The sequence below is a fragment of the Protobothrops mucrosquamatus genome, unplaced genomic scaffold, assembly GCF_001527695.2.
Source record: "Protobothrops mucrosquamatus isolate PMUCROS unplaced genomic scaffold, P.Mucros_1.0 scaffold548, whole genome shotgun sequence".
NCBI classification, from domain to species: domain Eukaryota; kingdom Metazoa; phylum Chordata; class Lepidosauria; order Squamata; family Viperidae; genus Protobothrops; species Protobothrops mucrosquamatus.
The window spans coordinates 47464-64711 of NW_015386852.1; the positions used below are offsets into that span (position 1 = coordinate 47464).

At 36.7% G+C, this 17248-nt stretch overlaps 1 protein-coding gene across 1 annotated transcript in view; it reads right to left on the reverse strand.

Moving 5' to 3' along the window:
- Positions 1-5971: 5971 nt before the first annotated feature.
- The window catches only part of MTMR12 (myotubularin related protein 12), a 33726-nt gene continuing 22449 nt past the window's right edge, over positions 5972-17248 (reverse strand). Inside the window, 5 exon segments of the mRNA XM_015817014.1 lie at positions 5972-8584; positions 8901-9051; positions 10747-10749; positions 12789-12964; positions 16515-16687. Coding sequence (XP_015672500.1) covers positions 8012-8584; positions 8901-9051; positions 10747-10749; positions 12789-12964; positions 16515-16687 — 1076 coding nt within the window. The 3' untranslated portion in view covers positions 5972-8011.

The following is a 17248-nucleotide window of genomic DNA, read 5'->3' on the forward strand; positions in this document are numbered from 1 at the left end:
ATTGATTTTTCCCTGTTTTCCCTGATTTTTTCCCTGAACACTCTCAGAAAATTAAATTGACTAGAATTTCTTATCTTTGTAACCCTTTTTCAAATAAAGACTCTGTGCTTCATTTTGAACATTTTTATGTATGTAAAATAGAATGGCGTGATGGCTTAGTAGTTAAAGACACTGAGCTTGTCAGCTGGAAAGCTAGCAATCAGGTTGAGACCCCAACTCCGCACAATGGGATGAGCTCCCGTTCCTGCCCCAGTTCTTACCCACCTAGCAGTTAATGAAAATGTGAGTAGAAAACATACATAATCATGCTGGCCACATGATCATGGAAGCATATTTGGACAACACTGGCTCCCTTGGCTAAGAAATCGAGATGAGCACCACCCCCTAGAGTGGGACATGACTGGACAGGAGAAACCTTTACCTTTACATACATAGGTAAAATAATGTCATCTAGCCACTAATAAGTCATTCAGTGTATAAACAAAATTATAACCTTCCTGCATATGTGCATACATGTATATATAGATACTCAAGGGAGTAAAGTTGATTTGTACACAAGCTCCATCACTGTGGGTTCCAGTGATAGAAATAGGTGGCAGGTTACCTCACGGAGCAGACTGACTTAAATAAAGATTATGCAGAAGGATACTGTCCAAAAGATGCAAAGAAAAATTTCAGAGCCCTTGTTACAAAATAGCACACAGGTTTTTGAGTTTACCATGATGTCTTCTGGAAAGAGGATAAACAAAGCAATTCCGGTTAATTATAGTCTAAAGATGGAGCTTGAGTTTATTGCAGACATGAAAATTGGGTTCATCTTGTGCTGCGTTTAGTTCCATAATAGATTTTGTCTATGCTTTGTCTCAGCAGCTTTGAGAAGTATGGTACTTAACACACTTTTGAAAAGATGTTCTTACTATCCTAATCCAAAATTAGGATTAACATACAGGTTTTTTAGTAGTTGGAAAACAGGAAAAATTCAATTTAGGTGCTACAAAAGGTGCTTAAAAATAAAGATCAACATGTACTTGTTGATAAACTCAACTGAAACATCTGAGAATTATCTCTGGCTATGCAGAAAATTTACATTTGAGTATTTTTACTTAGATATTTATTATTTATTTAGGTTATTTACTAGATTGATTTATTAGGTTTATCCTGCTTTTAATGCAGGTGTTCATGCATTTGGGAAATAAAAATTCAGAATAATATACCACTGGCATTGACAAAATCACCATTAATCAATTGCAAAAAGCAACTTAAATCCTGTGACAATACTTTTAACACCATCAAACAACATCTGCCTATTCCAGGTCATTGAGAAGGATTCTATAGATGGATAAAAATGCCAAATCCAGTCTAAACATCTGGTTAAGTGATGAGCTATAATATTATGATTGCATTATATGTTACATACAAAGTACTATTTATTAGCACTGTGAAAACATTGAACCTTATGGGAACAGCCTGATGAAAGAGGGGCTGCTTAAGTGAATAGCTGAGAAGGGCTGTGCTAACATTTCTTCCAAATGATTTTTGAAGCATGCATATATATCTGTACACCTACATAAATGATTGTAAGGTCAGTGTCAAGAATGTGGAATAAGGTTACTGCAGTTGCATCAAACAAGTGACCTTTATTAGCCACTGATGGTTTCTCTCTCAGAAGCAGTGACTCTCCAAACCTTTCAATATGTTTATATAGTGTACAGCTTCAGAGCTGTTATTTTGTGGATTGCATTTGCTAATAATGTTTCTACAAGTTTGTTGCAGCAAAAGCACAAAGAGTCTTCTGGTATTTAATACACTGTGATATATAGTCTAGCTTCAAGATGTCAGAAGCAAAGCATATTCCAAAATAACCCAAGAAATGGTAGGGTTACTTAATGAGATTTATTGCTGTGGAGCAAACATCCTTACAATTTATTAGCTTGCTGAAGGATTTTATCATCAAGATACATTCCTATTGCCTTATTTGACACCACAGTATATAAAAGCTAAAATGCTTAGTGTCAGCACTTTCAGAAAAAAATAAATATATTATCGGTATATTTCTTTCCTCTGTCAGAGGCAAGAAGATATGTTTTAATATTTAGTTAAACAGGAATAATTCTAACTCAGGAATATGCGCTTGTGCAAGTTTTAATCTCTGATTCAGCTAGAAATGATCACTTTCAGTTAGCAATTATATTTACCAGTGCAATTTCTGGTAATGAAACATTTCTGAAAGTAGGCTGTTTCCTTAGCAGATATTGGACTAAAGGAAAATGTAGCTTCTGTCTCAACAAGGGATATTTCTAATACATCAGGAAAATATATTCACAATATAACCAATATTCTCCTTCACTGATTTTCTCTGGGGAAATATTTAAAGTAATTGTGATTAAAGCTAGAAAATTTACAAAGAGCCCTGAGACTTTTAGACTCTTAAAAATAAAACATTTTATTTTTCTCCCCTTATCCTTGTTTCTCATCATAATTGTCAATTTGCTAAGAGAGCAAACATTTTACATTTTCTCTTGTCCTATAAACTTTCTTTCAGATTTCTTGTAAAAGTATCATTTCTTTTGTAAGCATGACAAAATTCTTACACATATGCAAAATTAGGGTGTTTCCAAACAAGGAATTGTATTCTGTTCCTTTCCTGAACAGTGCGGGTTATCTATTATCTTGGCTGTCTACACTTATATAACCATCTGATCAGGAGAGAGATAAATATAAATGTACAATACATTTCATTTGTAATTCCTGGTCTTTGTGAAATGTTTCTAGGAGACTGCATTGCTAGAAGGCAAATGCTTTTCTCACTAGGAAATTTGAGTCTGCTGTAACTGGATGAGGGAATCCCTCCAGCAACAGATGGTTTTTTGATGCCTGCCATCTTCTCACAAACCAAAATGCTTGCTCTTCATCTGATGTACCTTCCATCACCAGTATCTTAGCAGCATGTGCGCATGCATGCAGGAGTTTGTTGTTTTTCTGCCTATAAAACTAGCTATTTCAGCTCACTAGATGCAATACATTGTTCCTCTTGATCTGCTGCCACCTAAAAAAAATGTCTGATTCACGAAAAAGTCAGTAGAGTAGCACAGGGGATAAGGATTCTAAAAATAATTTGAATCAATCCTTGGTATCAAGAAAAATGACTTATTTTTCAGCAGTTGTACCACTTGGAGTTGACAGGTAGAATGTAATACGGTAATAGGAGCCTTTCCAGTCAATAATTCCCTAGTTGTTCCCCTCTTCCTTAGTGCCCCCAAGAAAGGTAACAATTTGGGGGAAAGAGACCCCTACCTTTTCTATCTTGTCTATCCACTTTCTTGTAATGCATCACCAAGACCATCCCTTGGAAAGGGGAGATCCAGAGATGCAAGTTCAGGTTACACACTCTAGCTGATATATGCACTTCTGTCTGGTGTTGATGAGTGCTGCATTGCAGCATTTATTAGTGAGTAGGCAAAAGCAAAATTGGTAAGCAAATGCCAATGAAGCATTGGGCAGAAATGTCTGTACTACCGGTACTACCTTTACCCCCATCCTAGTCTAAAGCAGTAAATAAGAACTGTTTGATTGAATTGAAAGTGGACAATGAGGTGCCACCTCATTCTTTATTTACAATGCTGTCACAGTCCAAAAATAAAACGGACAAAATATTTTTAGAAGAATTCTAGGTAACTCTACCCACTTCCACCTTAGTCTCTATGTCTTCCAGATACATCTTTTATAACTCCAACAAGAAGAATTCAAAGATTCCAACATATAAATCAATCTGGACAGATTCAAGGATTATCATTTAAACAGCTTTTCATTGCCCAATACATTCACTTTGAAAACTATTCTGAGTGGAACCAATTTCTAGTATTACTTCATGTCAATATAAATATCAGCAGTTCTTGAATAAATGGAACGCACATACATTTTGGGAATTTCCTTATCTACGTATTGCATACTCATACTCGAAACAGCTCAACATTGAACAAAAGTTATCTTTTAAAGTGAACCAGTGAACTAAAGATAAGTAGACGGACGTAACTGACTGAAGTAACTAGCTTGTTCCTGTTTAGGTGGCACCTAATAAGGTTAAGCAGGATTGGACTGAACTCTGATTAGATGGGAAACAAGACTGGGAGGTTAAAAGAAAAAATCCCCAAAGACATTATAAAATGATTTCCCTTTTGCTGTATGGATTATTATTATTATTACTATTACTATTATTATTATTATTATTCATTATTAATTATTATTATTATTATTATTTAAATTTATATACCGCCCTATCTCCCTTACGGGACTCAGGGCGGTGAACAGGCAATAATAAAAATCACAATAAATATTAAATAAAAAGCCTGCTCTAAAATACCCCATATAAAAACCCCTACCAAAACACAATCAGAACTACGCCAGGCCAGCCGCATGGAAAAGATGGGTTTTCAAGGCTCGGCGAAAGAGGCGCAGGTCCGTAGTTGTACATAGGTCGGGGGGTAGGTCATTCCAGAGGGCAGGAGCTGCCACAGAGAAGGCTCTCCCCCTGGGGGTCGCCAGCCGGCATTGACTGGCCGACGGCACACTTAGGAGGCCCTCTCTGTGGGAGCGGACTGGTCGAAGGGAGGTGTTTGGTAGGAGGCGGTCTTGCAAATACCTAGGTCCATTGCCATGGAGCGCTTTAAAGGATGTGTCTTTGTCATCCCCAAGAATGGAATTTGACTCAAGGAAGCCTGTGTCCTCTCCCTTATTGCATCAGCACTGTAACACATTTAAAGATCATACTTCCAACCCTCACATCCAGCAAAACATGTCTTGTATTTATATTTATCACATACATTTATCTGCAACAGCTTTCTTCAAACAGGAGAACTTTTAATTACCTCATTCTCGGTGTGATTTCTGATAAACCTGCAGTGAGATAGCCAAAATATGATGACTATAAGCTAAGGAGGAGGTATGTCTGAAAATTCTAGCAAATTCTAAGCAAACAGATCCTGTACACAAGCAAAGTAAGATCTTTTCCCTCCTGTTCCTTTGAGTTAGTGGTCATTCCTAGCGACTACCTGGACAACTTCCTTCTGTTTTCTGGGCAAGATTTTGTAAGTGGCTTACCATTGCCTACATTGTAGGGCTGAGGGAGGGACTGCCTCAAGACCACCCAGCTGACTTCTTGCCTAAGGTAGGAGTAACTGTATTTACTGCTTTCTTTAAAGAACTCTCTGCAGAAGTTGTAACACAGTGTCCCACACATTTTAAGAAATCGAGTTTTAATGTAATATGGTAACAAAAACTGAAAATACACTAGTTGTTTGAAAATGGAGACTTTTCTTATTGGTACAAACCCCCTCCCCATATTTGTCCTCCAGAGAGGTTTTTTTTCCTGTACTGGGCCATCCTCTTGTGTAAAGGCTGTTTGGTTTTTCCAACATAGAGCTTTGGACACTCTTCACAGCACGGGACTACATACAACACATTACTCTTATGTTTTGGTGTCTGATCTTTAGGATGGACAAGCCTCTATCTTAATGTGTTGGTGGGTTTCAAGAACACAGGCATGTGATGTTTCCCAAATATTTGGAAAAGGTGGACAATAGTGTTCACATTTTGGACAGGGAAGATAGAAGGTTTGAGAGAAGAGTGAAGGAATCCATCTATGGCAAAGTGCAAAATCTTTCCCTCAATAGAGGTGGATGCCTCAGACACAATAGCAATAGTACTTAGACTTGTATATCACTCCATAATGCTTTACAGCATTCTCTGAGAGGTTTACAAATCTCAGCATATTCCCCCCCCCAAAAAAAAATCTGGGGCATTTACCTCAAAGCAAAAGTAGATTCAGAATTCTCTGTAGAAAGCAGCTATATGTATGCTCCCTATACGCCCATTATTCATATTGCATTCATACAAAAATAGCTCGAAACTGACACCATGTGTGAAAACAAAGAACACAATTATGATTCAAACACTATTTTTAAATTATTAGTAAAAGTACACTTTATTAACAAATACAGGTATCCAAACAGATTACAGTGAATTACAGGAAGGTTTTTCCTTAAGTACTGTTGAAGCTAAGCTTGCGTTCAGTGTAAAAACTGAGAGGTAACAACACAATACCTGAAAAAATACATTTAAATAATTTTCATTCATACAGTGCTGTGTTCTGATCAAGACCAGAATGCAGCAATTCCATAAACTATTATAAAAATTCTTCCATATATTTTTCTATAAACATTTGACAGCTTAAATATAAATACATTTCCACGATTAATATATTACAATCGTACTGTCAAAAATATTTAAGCTTAATGTTAGTGTTTTTAAAAAAGTATTCAAATTACAATTCAACCATCAATTTGAGTATAGGAGCCGCAGCAAATGCCTAACACATTACAAGGAAAAAGTATGAAATGTTAGCTCTTGGAAGGCTCACATACAAGTAAGTTTTATTGTGTTTCAAAATTCTGAAAACTAAAGGAGTTCATAGTAACAAGATGCATAAGGCAACATGGACTTTAGCACTTTGGCTTTTATCCTCACCAATGTATATACATATTCCAATAAAATATTCATTATCTTTGCTTCCAACAAAACTAAAAGAACAAGCAAACTCTTTGTTACTGTGAACGTAATCCAAAACAAGAAATGCACTTAGAAAGAACTAATTCAGAAATCAGACATTATATATATTTTTTTTCTCATTCTACAGCTGGCTGGATTAGACAACTGTTTTCCGAGACTCTTAACCAGAATAGTCAAGAAGTGGAAGTGTTGGTGAAAGTTGTACTATCTTTATCAATGTCCAAAATATAGTTCTGTACTATCCTGTACGGTACTTCTAACTTTGGATTATATTAGTTTTTTTATGACACTTGAAGTTCATTTGACAAGTCCATCGGTTTAGAATAAGCATACTAGGTTTAACGGGCATTTTTGTATGGCTTTTGTAACTGTAATAATATTGTAGCATCATTCTGTAATCTGAGATTCCAATGTGCAGACTGTTTACATTCATTATTACTGTTAATGCCATGCTTTAAGAAAGCACAAATACTGGATGACAAGTCCAGTTTCATTTCTTTAAATGCCTTTCTAACAGAAGGACTAGAGATTCAGTGCAAGTTACTAATATTGATGAGGAAGATCAACATAAGAACCCTACAAAAATTTTGATAAACACAATTCTAGCTTATTTGATACCTTATAAATTCCATTGCTTCTTGTACTGGGGCAATAAATTACCTGAAGTAACCACTGATCAGAAAATATACAACAAGCAGAGACCATCCAGTGAGATGAACTCAAGACCATTTGTTTTATGAAAATAACACAGTGTTAGAACTCTGAAGAGGATGGATGATCACAACAAGCAGGATTTGTGACAGTCTTTACTCTTTATTTCTCAAGCTCAAATTTAAAACAACTGACAAATTCAAACTACTTAAAAAATAATTCTCAGAAAGATCAGTTTTATCAAGGATAAAATAGATGACCCTCCCAGACTAGACTGTTTTCCAATGCTGAACATTTGACACTACCGTTTATTAAAACTGAAGTAGGCAGGTTCCAATAGATCTTTGATATTTTCAACACCTTAATTTTTCCCATGACTGCTCAACAATCACGTTTTGGGGAGTAGGAAGATAAAACTCTCATTTATTGAGAGGGGCAATAAATAGAACAGATTCTTGCTGGAGAAAAGAATCGTTTTTGTTTAATCTTGCGGCTGTAGTATTATCTTCCATGCTGTCTCAGCAGGTTCTTACACAGTGATAATAAAAAAAGCAATCTTCCTTCTTGTGGCAGAAGAACTTAATCAAGAATAAGGTAACCCTCCCCCTCCCCAATGTCTATGGAAAATACATCCATGTTCTCAAGCAAAGTGGAAATCGTTCTGTATTAAAACTTTACTAATTATCTTTAGCCAGAATACAACCCAAAGGAAATTATGTGCCTCCCTGAAACCAATTTTATTCCGGTAACTGAACAGAAATATGGTTCAAATCTATAATTGAAAGGAAGCATTACATTAATCACCACCTAGATCAACATACTCATCATCTCTCCTGGCCAAATCTTCTTCACCTTCCAAGTCTTTCCAAATGCTGGTAGGCAAAACTGGCTTAAGAGAATGTCTCTGAAGCAAGGCAAAGGGAAATAATGATGACAAACGAGCAGGATTTCTCATAAAGGGAGAAGCTTCTGTATCATCCTGAGTCTCAGCCTGACGATGTCTTTCGTCCATTTTCTTCTGCAAACCCTGTACATCCTCCATTACATCTAAGACTTTTGTGGCAGTGGCAACTGTGCCTCCACCAGGGAGCTGAGCTTCAGGAATCCATCGCAAATATCTCTGTGCCCACACTTTGATTTCTGGTCCTTCCAGACATGGCAGCAGGAGTCCATGAAGGTCAACAGGCTTACTGTGCCAACTGTCATAGAATTCTCTGGAACTATTCTGAAGTTCATCGGAAGAAGTTATCAACCTGCTGATTCTTTTGCCCAAGAGGTTTTTAATTAATTGGTCTGTTTCCTCCTTAAAAAATCCCCTTCTTGGAGGAGGTTTCGCTTGTGTCAGGGGCAAAGAGAGTTGCCGCTGATGCTGTAAAAGAAATTTAGAAGACAAAATCAGAATTACCTGAACTCAATTCCAGCTTAGTTTCTGGGCAAAGTGGACAAAAGTACTAAATATGAACTATAAAGACATCCACATTAAAACAAAATGCATAAAAGTTTCAATTATTCTTTTTACTTCCTACAAGTAGTCCTCATGAAGATTTATTTATTTTCTCAAAATTCACTATTTATAGCTATTTTAATTCACATACTCCAACCTAATTGAACAATGGTTACCATATTAGCAACCCATTCTGTATTAGTCCTCCAGTTATTGCAGTGGAAATATGCAGATATCTTACCTTGAATCGTGAAGCTTTTTTCTGACTTTTGTCTACTTTTGCCTTTTCTGCATAAAGAGGGTTGTTAAGCAAAGCTTGACCTTCGTGTTCAAACTGCACAGACCAATCCCATACCGAAAGAAAATTAAGTTTGCTGCCTTCTGTATCAAGACTTCCTCCATACTGTTTTTTTAAAAAAAAAAGAAGTCTGGAATTAATTTAGAAATGCATTTTCTCCAATCTGCAATGCTTCAATCTGTGATACTTCAATTTTTAATAGAATGGAATGTCTTAGTTCAAAGTTGACCATCAGAGTTAATCTTAACCATTAAACAGAGTTAATCTTAGCCATCAAACAGCCAGTTTGGTATAGTACTTAAAGTGCTGGCCTACATAACAGGAAATGGTGAGTTCTAGTCCTGCTTTAGGCATGAAAGTGATCTGGGTGATGCTGTGTTTCTATGACTCTGGGATGCTGCAACTGGATCATGATGAGGAGAGCACATCTCTCTCCTTCTGTCCCGGCAACTTTTTACAGAGGCACGATTGAGAGCATTTTAACAAACTGCATCACTGTCTGCTTTGGTGACAACAGTGCCTCAGATAGAAATTCCATACAGAGAAGATCATAGGAAGCTCACTTCCTGGTATTCAGGATAATAATAATAATGATGATGATGATGATGATGATGATGGTGATAAAGTTGGAAGGGACCTTAGAGGTCATCTAGTCCAATCCCCTGCTCAGGCAGGAAACCCTATACCATTTCGGACAAATGGCTGTCCAGTTTCTTCTTAAAAACTTCCAGTGTTGGAGCATTCACCGCTTCTGGAGGCAGGTTGTTCCACTGGTTAATTGTTCTAACTGTCAGGAAGTTTCTCCTTAGTTCTAGGTTCTCTTTGGTCAGTTTCCACCCGTTGCCTATAAGCGCTATGTGCTTAGAGCTCAAAGCATTGTTAGAGACCCCACACACCCACTTTACGGTCTGTTTCTGTTGCTCTCCTTTGGGAGGAGGTTTCGAAGTATTTCTAGTAGGACTATCTGATTCTGTAATAGCTTTGTTCCCTATGCCATCCGTCTGGTAAGCTCGCAAGATTTGTTTTTCTTGCCATGCACATGTATACATAATCTGAACTAGACTGTGTTGTTTCTCTGTGCCATATAATATATGTGGGTACATGCATAATTCTGTATTTATTTATTTTTATCATATTTATGTAGTGTATATTGGAGTTGTGACCCTTTGACAACTGTATGCAACAAAATTTCATTTTAATGTATTAGTGTACATTCAAAGTGACAATAAACTTATTCTATTCTATTCTATTCTATTCTATTCTAATTCTATTCTATTCCATAGTGAGAGCTGGCTGCCAAGCACCCAAATTTTGTTCATGTCACCACAGTGGACACTGCAATGGCCAGAACTTTGAGGACCTTCATTCAGCACCATGCTAACTTCAAATAGTCCCTGAACAAATGGTTGCCGAATGGTTATAGCTCAAGAATTACCTGGCATTTGTAGATTTTAAAATTTATCCATTTTCACATCTTCAGTAAACACTCTATCAACTTCAATCTTCACCATAAGCATTCCTTATACATTTATTCGTAAGTCCATGAAATAATTAATGGGACACACAACAGCCAATTGTTAACTCTCATCATGTTATACTATCATCAGATATTGTTCTTAATGCTTTCAGCAACCAACTTTCAATTCCAAATTCCTGTAAAACACTTTATATTTCAAGCTTATTCATTTTACCATATATGGTCTCCAAATTAACAGACTCATAATGAAATTTCTCACATTTATACACTCTGCGGTGACTTGCTAAAAAACTAAAATCTGGTCTGTTTTACCCTCTGCCCTAAATTTTGTTAAGGTCGCCTTTTGTTCCCATTGTATCAGAGTTCCTTCAATGCCTTCCTAAGAAGCTCAGCCCCTGAAGTTGTTCACTCTCACTATCTTTCTATTTATATAGTGAAACAATAAACAGCATTCTTTCAATTCCATAAATGCAGTCTTCATATACAGATATTAACAAAACTGCAAATGTACTCCATAAATCATACTTTAACATTTCTCCAGTTAAATCATTTACATTTGCAGCAACATTATTTTTAAAAACATTCTTGTAATGTTTATGACTCCCTTTTTATCTTATTTCTTGGACAGTAATAGTTATATAGTCACTATTATATTGGGCATAACTGTGCCTTCATTCAAACTTTGGACCCAACAAGAAAGTATAGCATATTGTTTATGGGTTACTTCTTGAGCCCTAGATGTGGCCCCTAATGTGGCCCTGTGATTAGAGGCTGGGCTTCCCAGAACTGAGGCTCCATTCAGCTCACGGTAGATATTTGAGCTAGAGTCTGCATTGCCAGCATGTCATATTCATATTAGGTAACATCATCAGTTCAGGGAATGGGGGAAGTGAGGGTGAGGGAGGTATGTGTTAATTTGTATGCAAACAAAGTCTTTGCGAAGACTAGAGCTTGGCAAACAACAACAATAATGTTGGAAGGAACCTTGGAGGTCATCAAGTACTTGCTCTACTAAGAATTTAGCCATTTTGGGGATATTACCGTTACCTTGAAGGGCCAATTATACATCACAGTGGTAGTTAAAGATCACTTATACATTATACTAATATGGTATCATCTGAGTTCCTTTACTTCTAGGGTTAGAGAAGATGAAGAATGCTGTCAGATAACAGCCAGAGGATAATGACTTCCAGAATTAGCTGAGTCAAAATATAAGAATTCATTGCCTCAAGATACAGAGATTCTCCTTTGCCAAATATTTTTTGTGCCTACTTAAAAATGTGGGTGGGTAGTTTCCAAAGCCCATTATATTGTCTCATAAAAATTTTTAGAGGCAGATTTAATACCATTACAAAGCTATAATATGCTACTATTAAGCTTAGCTACAGGTGGCACAAATAAAATTGCATCTATTGACTATTTTTTTTATTTTATTCTGATTCAATACAAATGCTACTTTTACCTTTATTTAAGAACTTCCATAGGTATTCAGATAATAATAATTCATTAAATGTATAAGCTGCCAGACTGTCAGTGACTCAGGATGACAATTCACAACAAAGAAAGAAACTACAATAAAGCAAAAAGAAAAGATGGCAAGTGCGATGAAGTGAGGGATCTCCCTCTCCTTCACCAAAGCCCTGAGTGAAGAGCCAGATATTCAAGTTTCTTCTGAAAAACAGCAGAGTGGGGGCTACCCAAATCTTGGGGGGGGGGGAAGGATCTCACTGCAAAGGGCACATACTGCTACAGAATGCTTCTGTATGCACAGATGCTTCTGGGGTTCTGAAAGATGACATGCTTTAATCGAAGGAACCCAGAGCATGTCAACCTTAAGGGACCAAATCAGTCAGACAAATGTTATGAGAAACAGGAAGTTCCTCAAGTAACCAGGCCCTAAGGCAGATAGCTTTAAACAGGTAAGAGTTTCTGGTAGCAAAATTTTGGTCAGTATTTGGAAGTGTGTGCCTGGCAAAATCACCACCAAGAGATAGAACTAATTAATGTTAATATAAACAGATTATATTGTAAGGATATTTATCATTGCACATAATGGTGTTTTATTTAATTCTGGCCTAAGCCCATAATAAATTTGATTGTAGCATTCATTCTATTATACTTGTTAATATGTCATTATTCCCATATAAATCTTGGGACATATACTCCTTCTACCTTCCTTTCATTTCATTTTCATCTGAAATCACTGAATCATTTTTATTTTTAATTCCATTTCTTCGACTACGGACTCCTCATTTAGCTCTTTTTAACCCACTTCCAAAATAATGTATTACCATGAAAATACTGTACGGTTTCTATCTGCTATATTGGGCAATGAAGATTATTTTCCTCTTAACTGTCTTACCGTTGTGGTGTCTCTCTGATGTTGAGAATTGAAGAAGAAGGTGCTAAATATGGGGATGTAAAGGCTGTCAGACAGAACAGTAAGATACGTTTCGGTAAATTCAAACGCTGGTTGATATTGCTGAACTAGTTGCCAAACACAGTCCAGGAAGAGCAAGAAAACTGGAGCCTAAAAAAAATAAGGAAACAACAACAGTACAAGATACAGTAAACTGAGCACTACAGTTGTGAAGTGTTGCATTCAACAAAACGTGACTTAAGAAGGCTTCTTGCACGTCAAGGTCTATCCCTCCATAAGAACTGCTAAGATTATCATCATTATTATTATCATTATCATAAAAAAAAGGGGGGGAAATCTTTCCACCAAATGAATTTCACCTCCCCTCTCTTCATTTCACAAAACAGTATTTAAAATCATTTTAGTTGCATGCCAAGATATGGCAGTACTGATAATAAATCTGACATTTTTTTTGATAAATATTTGCTTTTATGCCATTTCAAGTATCATCACAGAAAAAAAATGTTCGTAAAAGCTATAACTGCTCCATGGTTGCATTTATTAAGTTTTAGTAAGTTGCATTAACTATAATGTATTGATATGAATGCAAGTTGTGTAACTATCTTTATTTTTCTATTATCACTTCTTGCGTCTGAAATCATTAAGGAGCTGCAGTTCTAGTCAGAGGCATCAGTTAGGGGAAGGGTTTTAATGTTTTAGGGCCTGTAGGCATAGTTGAAAACTCAGAATGAAAATGTTACAAACAACCAATTAGGCCATCCAATCTAATCCAATATTGTGATTGGTATAGGAATGGAAATTAAAATTCTCCAAAGGAGTGCTCCCTCGGCTTCATTTTAACATCTCTTCTCTGGATAACTGGTGGAATTTTGTTTAAAACAGTTCTTACTTTAATAAGAATCTTCCTTTCTGTAATTCGTATTTATTATTCTATTTATGTGACATATTCTTCTGGTAGAATGTAGTCTGGAGGGAGGGAGCAGTGCTTGGAATCTCTAGTAAGCAAGAAAGGGGCTACAACAGCCCCTCCCGAGCAGTTCACAGAGTATGTTTTCATTTTGCCACAAAATGAAAAAGATATTGAGTCTCTAGAAAGAGTGCAAAGAAGAAGCAACAAAGATGATTAAGGGACTGGAGGTTAAAACATATAAAGAACAGTTGCTGGAATGGGGTATGTCTTGTTTAATGAAAAGGACTAACGGAGACATGATAGCAGTGTTCAATATTTGAAGGGCTTTGTTCTCCAAAGCACCTGAAGGCAGGACAAGGAGCAATGGATGAAAACTAATCAAGAAGAGAACAACCTAAGGAGAAATTTCCTGACAGTTAGAACAATTAATCAGTGGAACAACTTGCCTCCAGAAGGTTTGGGTGCTCCAACACTGAAGATTCACTTAACTGTGACAAAAAATGTGGGAAAAGTCACTTAACAATCACCCTGCTTAGCAAGGGAAATTTTGGGCTCACTTGTGGTTGTTAAGTGGAAGACTTACTCATGCTTTGTTCTCTGGGCCTGACAATTTTTCACAACCTACCCAGTTAATCACTCTAGAAGACTACAGCATTTAGAACTCCTTTGCTTTCTTCATTTTTACTTTCCTGATCATCCTCACTATCTTTTCAAGTCCGTTCAATTAATTTGAATACTTTAAGTGTGATACTGAAAACTGGACACACCAGTCAAGGTGGAGTCTGACCACTGATAAATAAAGTGGAGCTATTATTCCCCATTATTTGGAAATATTTCCAATGATACAGCATAAAAACCACATTTTGCTTTTTTGCATCACATCGATCATATTCAACTTGGAATAATGGATCATATTCCAGTATTTCTTTTCAAAAGGACTATTACCAGGGAACTTGATTCTTTACTTCTATATATGATTTGTTTTCTAAGAGAAGGACTCTGTCTCTGTTAAATTTAATTCCGTTTTTTCCAACATATTTTTCTAAACCCTTAAATTTTAAATGGTGTTTCCAACTTAGGATATTAGCTGTCCCATCCAATTCTAAATCATTTGCCAATCTGATGAGATTTTCTTAGCTCTTCATCCAAATTATCATAAAAGCATTTCAAAGTATAATGCCCTGAACTGAATCTTGTGGGATTCTACTCAATAAGCTCTATTTATTTTAATGAGAAACTATATATGAGCGTCTTTGCATGTGACTTAACTGTCATGCCAATCAGTCTATGCTTAATTAGCTTGTCAATCAAAATGTCATGGATATTTTGCTAAAATCAAAATATATTTCATCCATAGCAGGCCCATGTTCTGATAAAGAAATTCCTGAATCAAAACTGACAGAAGACAATCTAGCCAAACTTGTTATTGATAAATTCAAGCTGACTTCTGATCATTAATTCCGGACGGAGAGAGCAGCGAGCCATTTCAGGGAAGGGCTGATTAAAAATCTGGTTCCAGTTTCTACTTCACATACCCTAATCCTTAACTCATTAGCCAGTCATCTGAATTTGTCCAGCCAGATTTTGCATACTGCATTAGTTTCAACCCCAGGAAAGCCATGGGCTTGTCCCAGGTTCTTTCTGGCCCCACCCCTCAACCAACCACACATTAAATCTGGCCTGAGACATGATGTGGTTCTGGGGAGCCTGTTCCATCAGTGGTTGGTAACGGGTAGATCACTCCCTTGTGACAACAGAGATACAAGCTTCCATGGAGAAGGAGGGCTGATTAGAAGGCCTAAGAATCTGATACAGAAGATGTCCAGATGTACCTGGAGATTTTTCTCAATATCTAAAGGCTAACTTTTCTGGGTACTTTGTTAGAGTCTGGAAAACAGAGAAAGCCAAGCACTGCAGACGTTTGCTCCTCAGTGGCTGCTCCCTGCCTATTAATCCTACTTAGTTCTATGAATTGCTGTAGGAAATAAAAGAAAAGATGCCTGAAGCAATACTCGCAGAGAATGAGAAGTAGGTGTGATCAGACATGGGTATAAGCTTGAAACTATGGCAATAATTATGGTAAAGCAGAATTATTTCACATTGCATCTGCAAAATATTACTCAGCTACCTGGGAGGTTTCTGAGCCTCTGGATCTTGAGGAAGTTCTCTAGGATCTAGCTCTAGCACTAAGATCCTACTGCATCTGGCTGATTAGAGGGAATCGGACCCATAGAATAAGTTAGTGCTTCTTGGAGGAAGATACCAGCAATTCAGAAAGAAGCACCAATTTTTCCACCTTTGCAAAGCCAGCCTTGAATCCAACGGTAATTAGACAACTATCTCCCTAACGTCTGTTAGTACAAATAACTCTGAGTAGTGTGCCTGATATTTAATTTCATACTTATTCTATTAAAAACCAAAACTTTTGGCCTATTCATAGCTTTTGAATTATTTTTTTCTGAATTTCTGAAATGGTACAGAGTAAGATATGAATAGATTAATTTATATCAACTGCATGTAGGGTTTGCTTGTTTGGCAATACATTTCTTGGACTCTGGAGGCCAAAGGGTTAGTGTGATCAAGGCTAACAAAGCCTTGCCTGCCTTTCTTGTTCTTTCACTGAAATATTTATTCTCCTGAACAAGAGCTCATTTGAGCCCGACATATTTTTGGGCAAATCCTGAGACAGAGGCTCCGCCATTTCCAGTTTCATGATTCTCAGTTTCCCTCCCTAGACATACTTTTGCCCAGAACATCTTTGTAGAACTTTGACCCCCTCCTTAGTTATACCTCTTCTTTATCACTTTGCCTCAGATGGTTACACCGATCCAAGAAAGCATGTCCTCCCATGATCCATTCTTTCTGAATAAGGCTCTGAAATCCCAGCCTTGTTCTACAGTATGAATCCATCATAACTTGAACCAGACAGGCAGTCACACAACAGAGATCAGAAGCATTCTCCTCTAGAAATAAAGAGACAAATAGATCTATTTCAGATGAGGGGAAAATGTTTGTGGGCACTTTAAGTGAAGGACGTGTTTGTGTTATTACAGTCCCTTTCAGGCAAACATTAATGTCTACTGAGTGGGATGTTAGCACTCTTAATGCATTTACTGAACATCCTGAATCTGTACTATTATATTAAAATCAAAGATCAAAATTAGTACGGAGCAGCAAAATGATTTAGATAATAAAGTATTACTTTCTCAGAAACACAGCATTTATCCATTTACCTAATACTGTAGGTCATTCAACATTTCTCTATTGATTATGGTCATACAAACCAAAGGAATATATTCCAAAAGCAGCATGCATTGAAGCAGTATTTCACAGTGGTAAGGCAAAGAAGATTATTGGGCATTATGTCAGAATGAGACAGCATGAACACAGTGGAAGAACCTATACAACAGATTAGTTAAGCATTTGGTACAAAATATAATACAGGACCAAGTTTCAGGACTCTAGGAAAAGCAAGGGAATATATTGTCCAAAAGTGCACCTTTTAAGCATCAAAGCCAGTAACT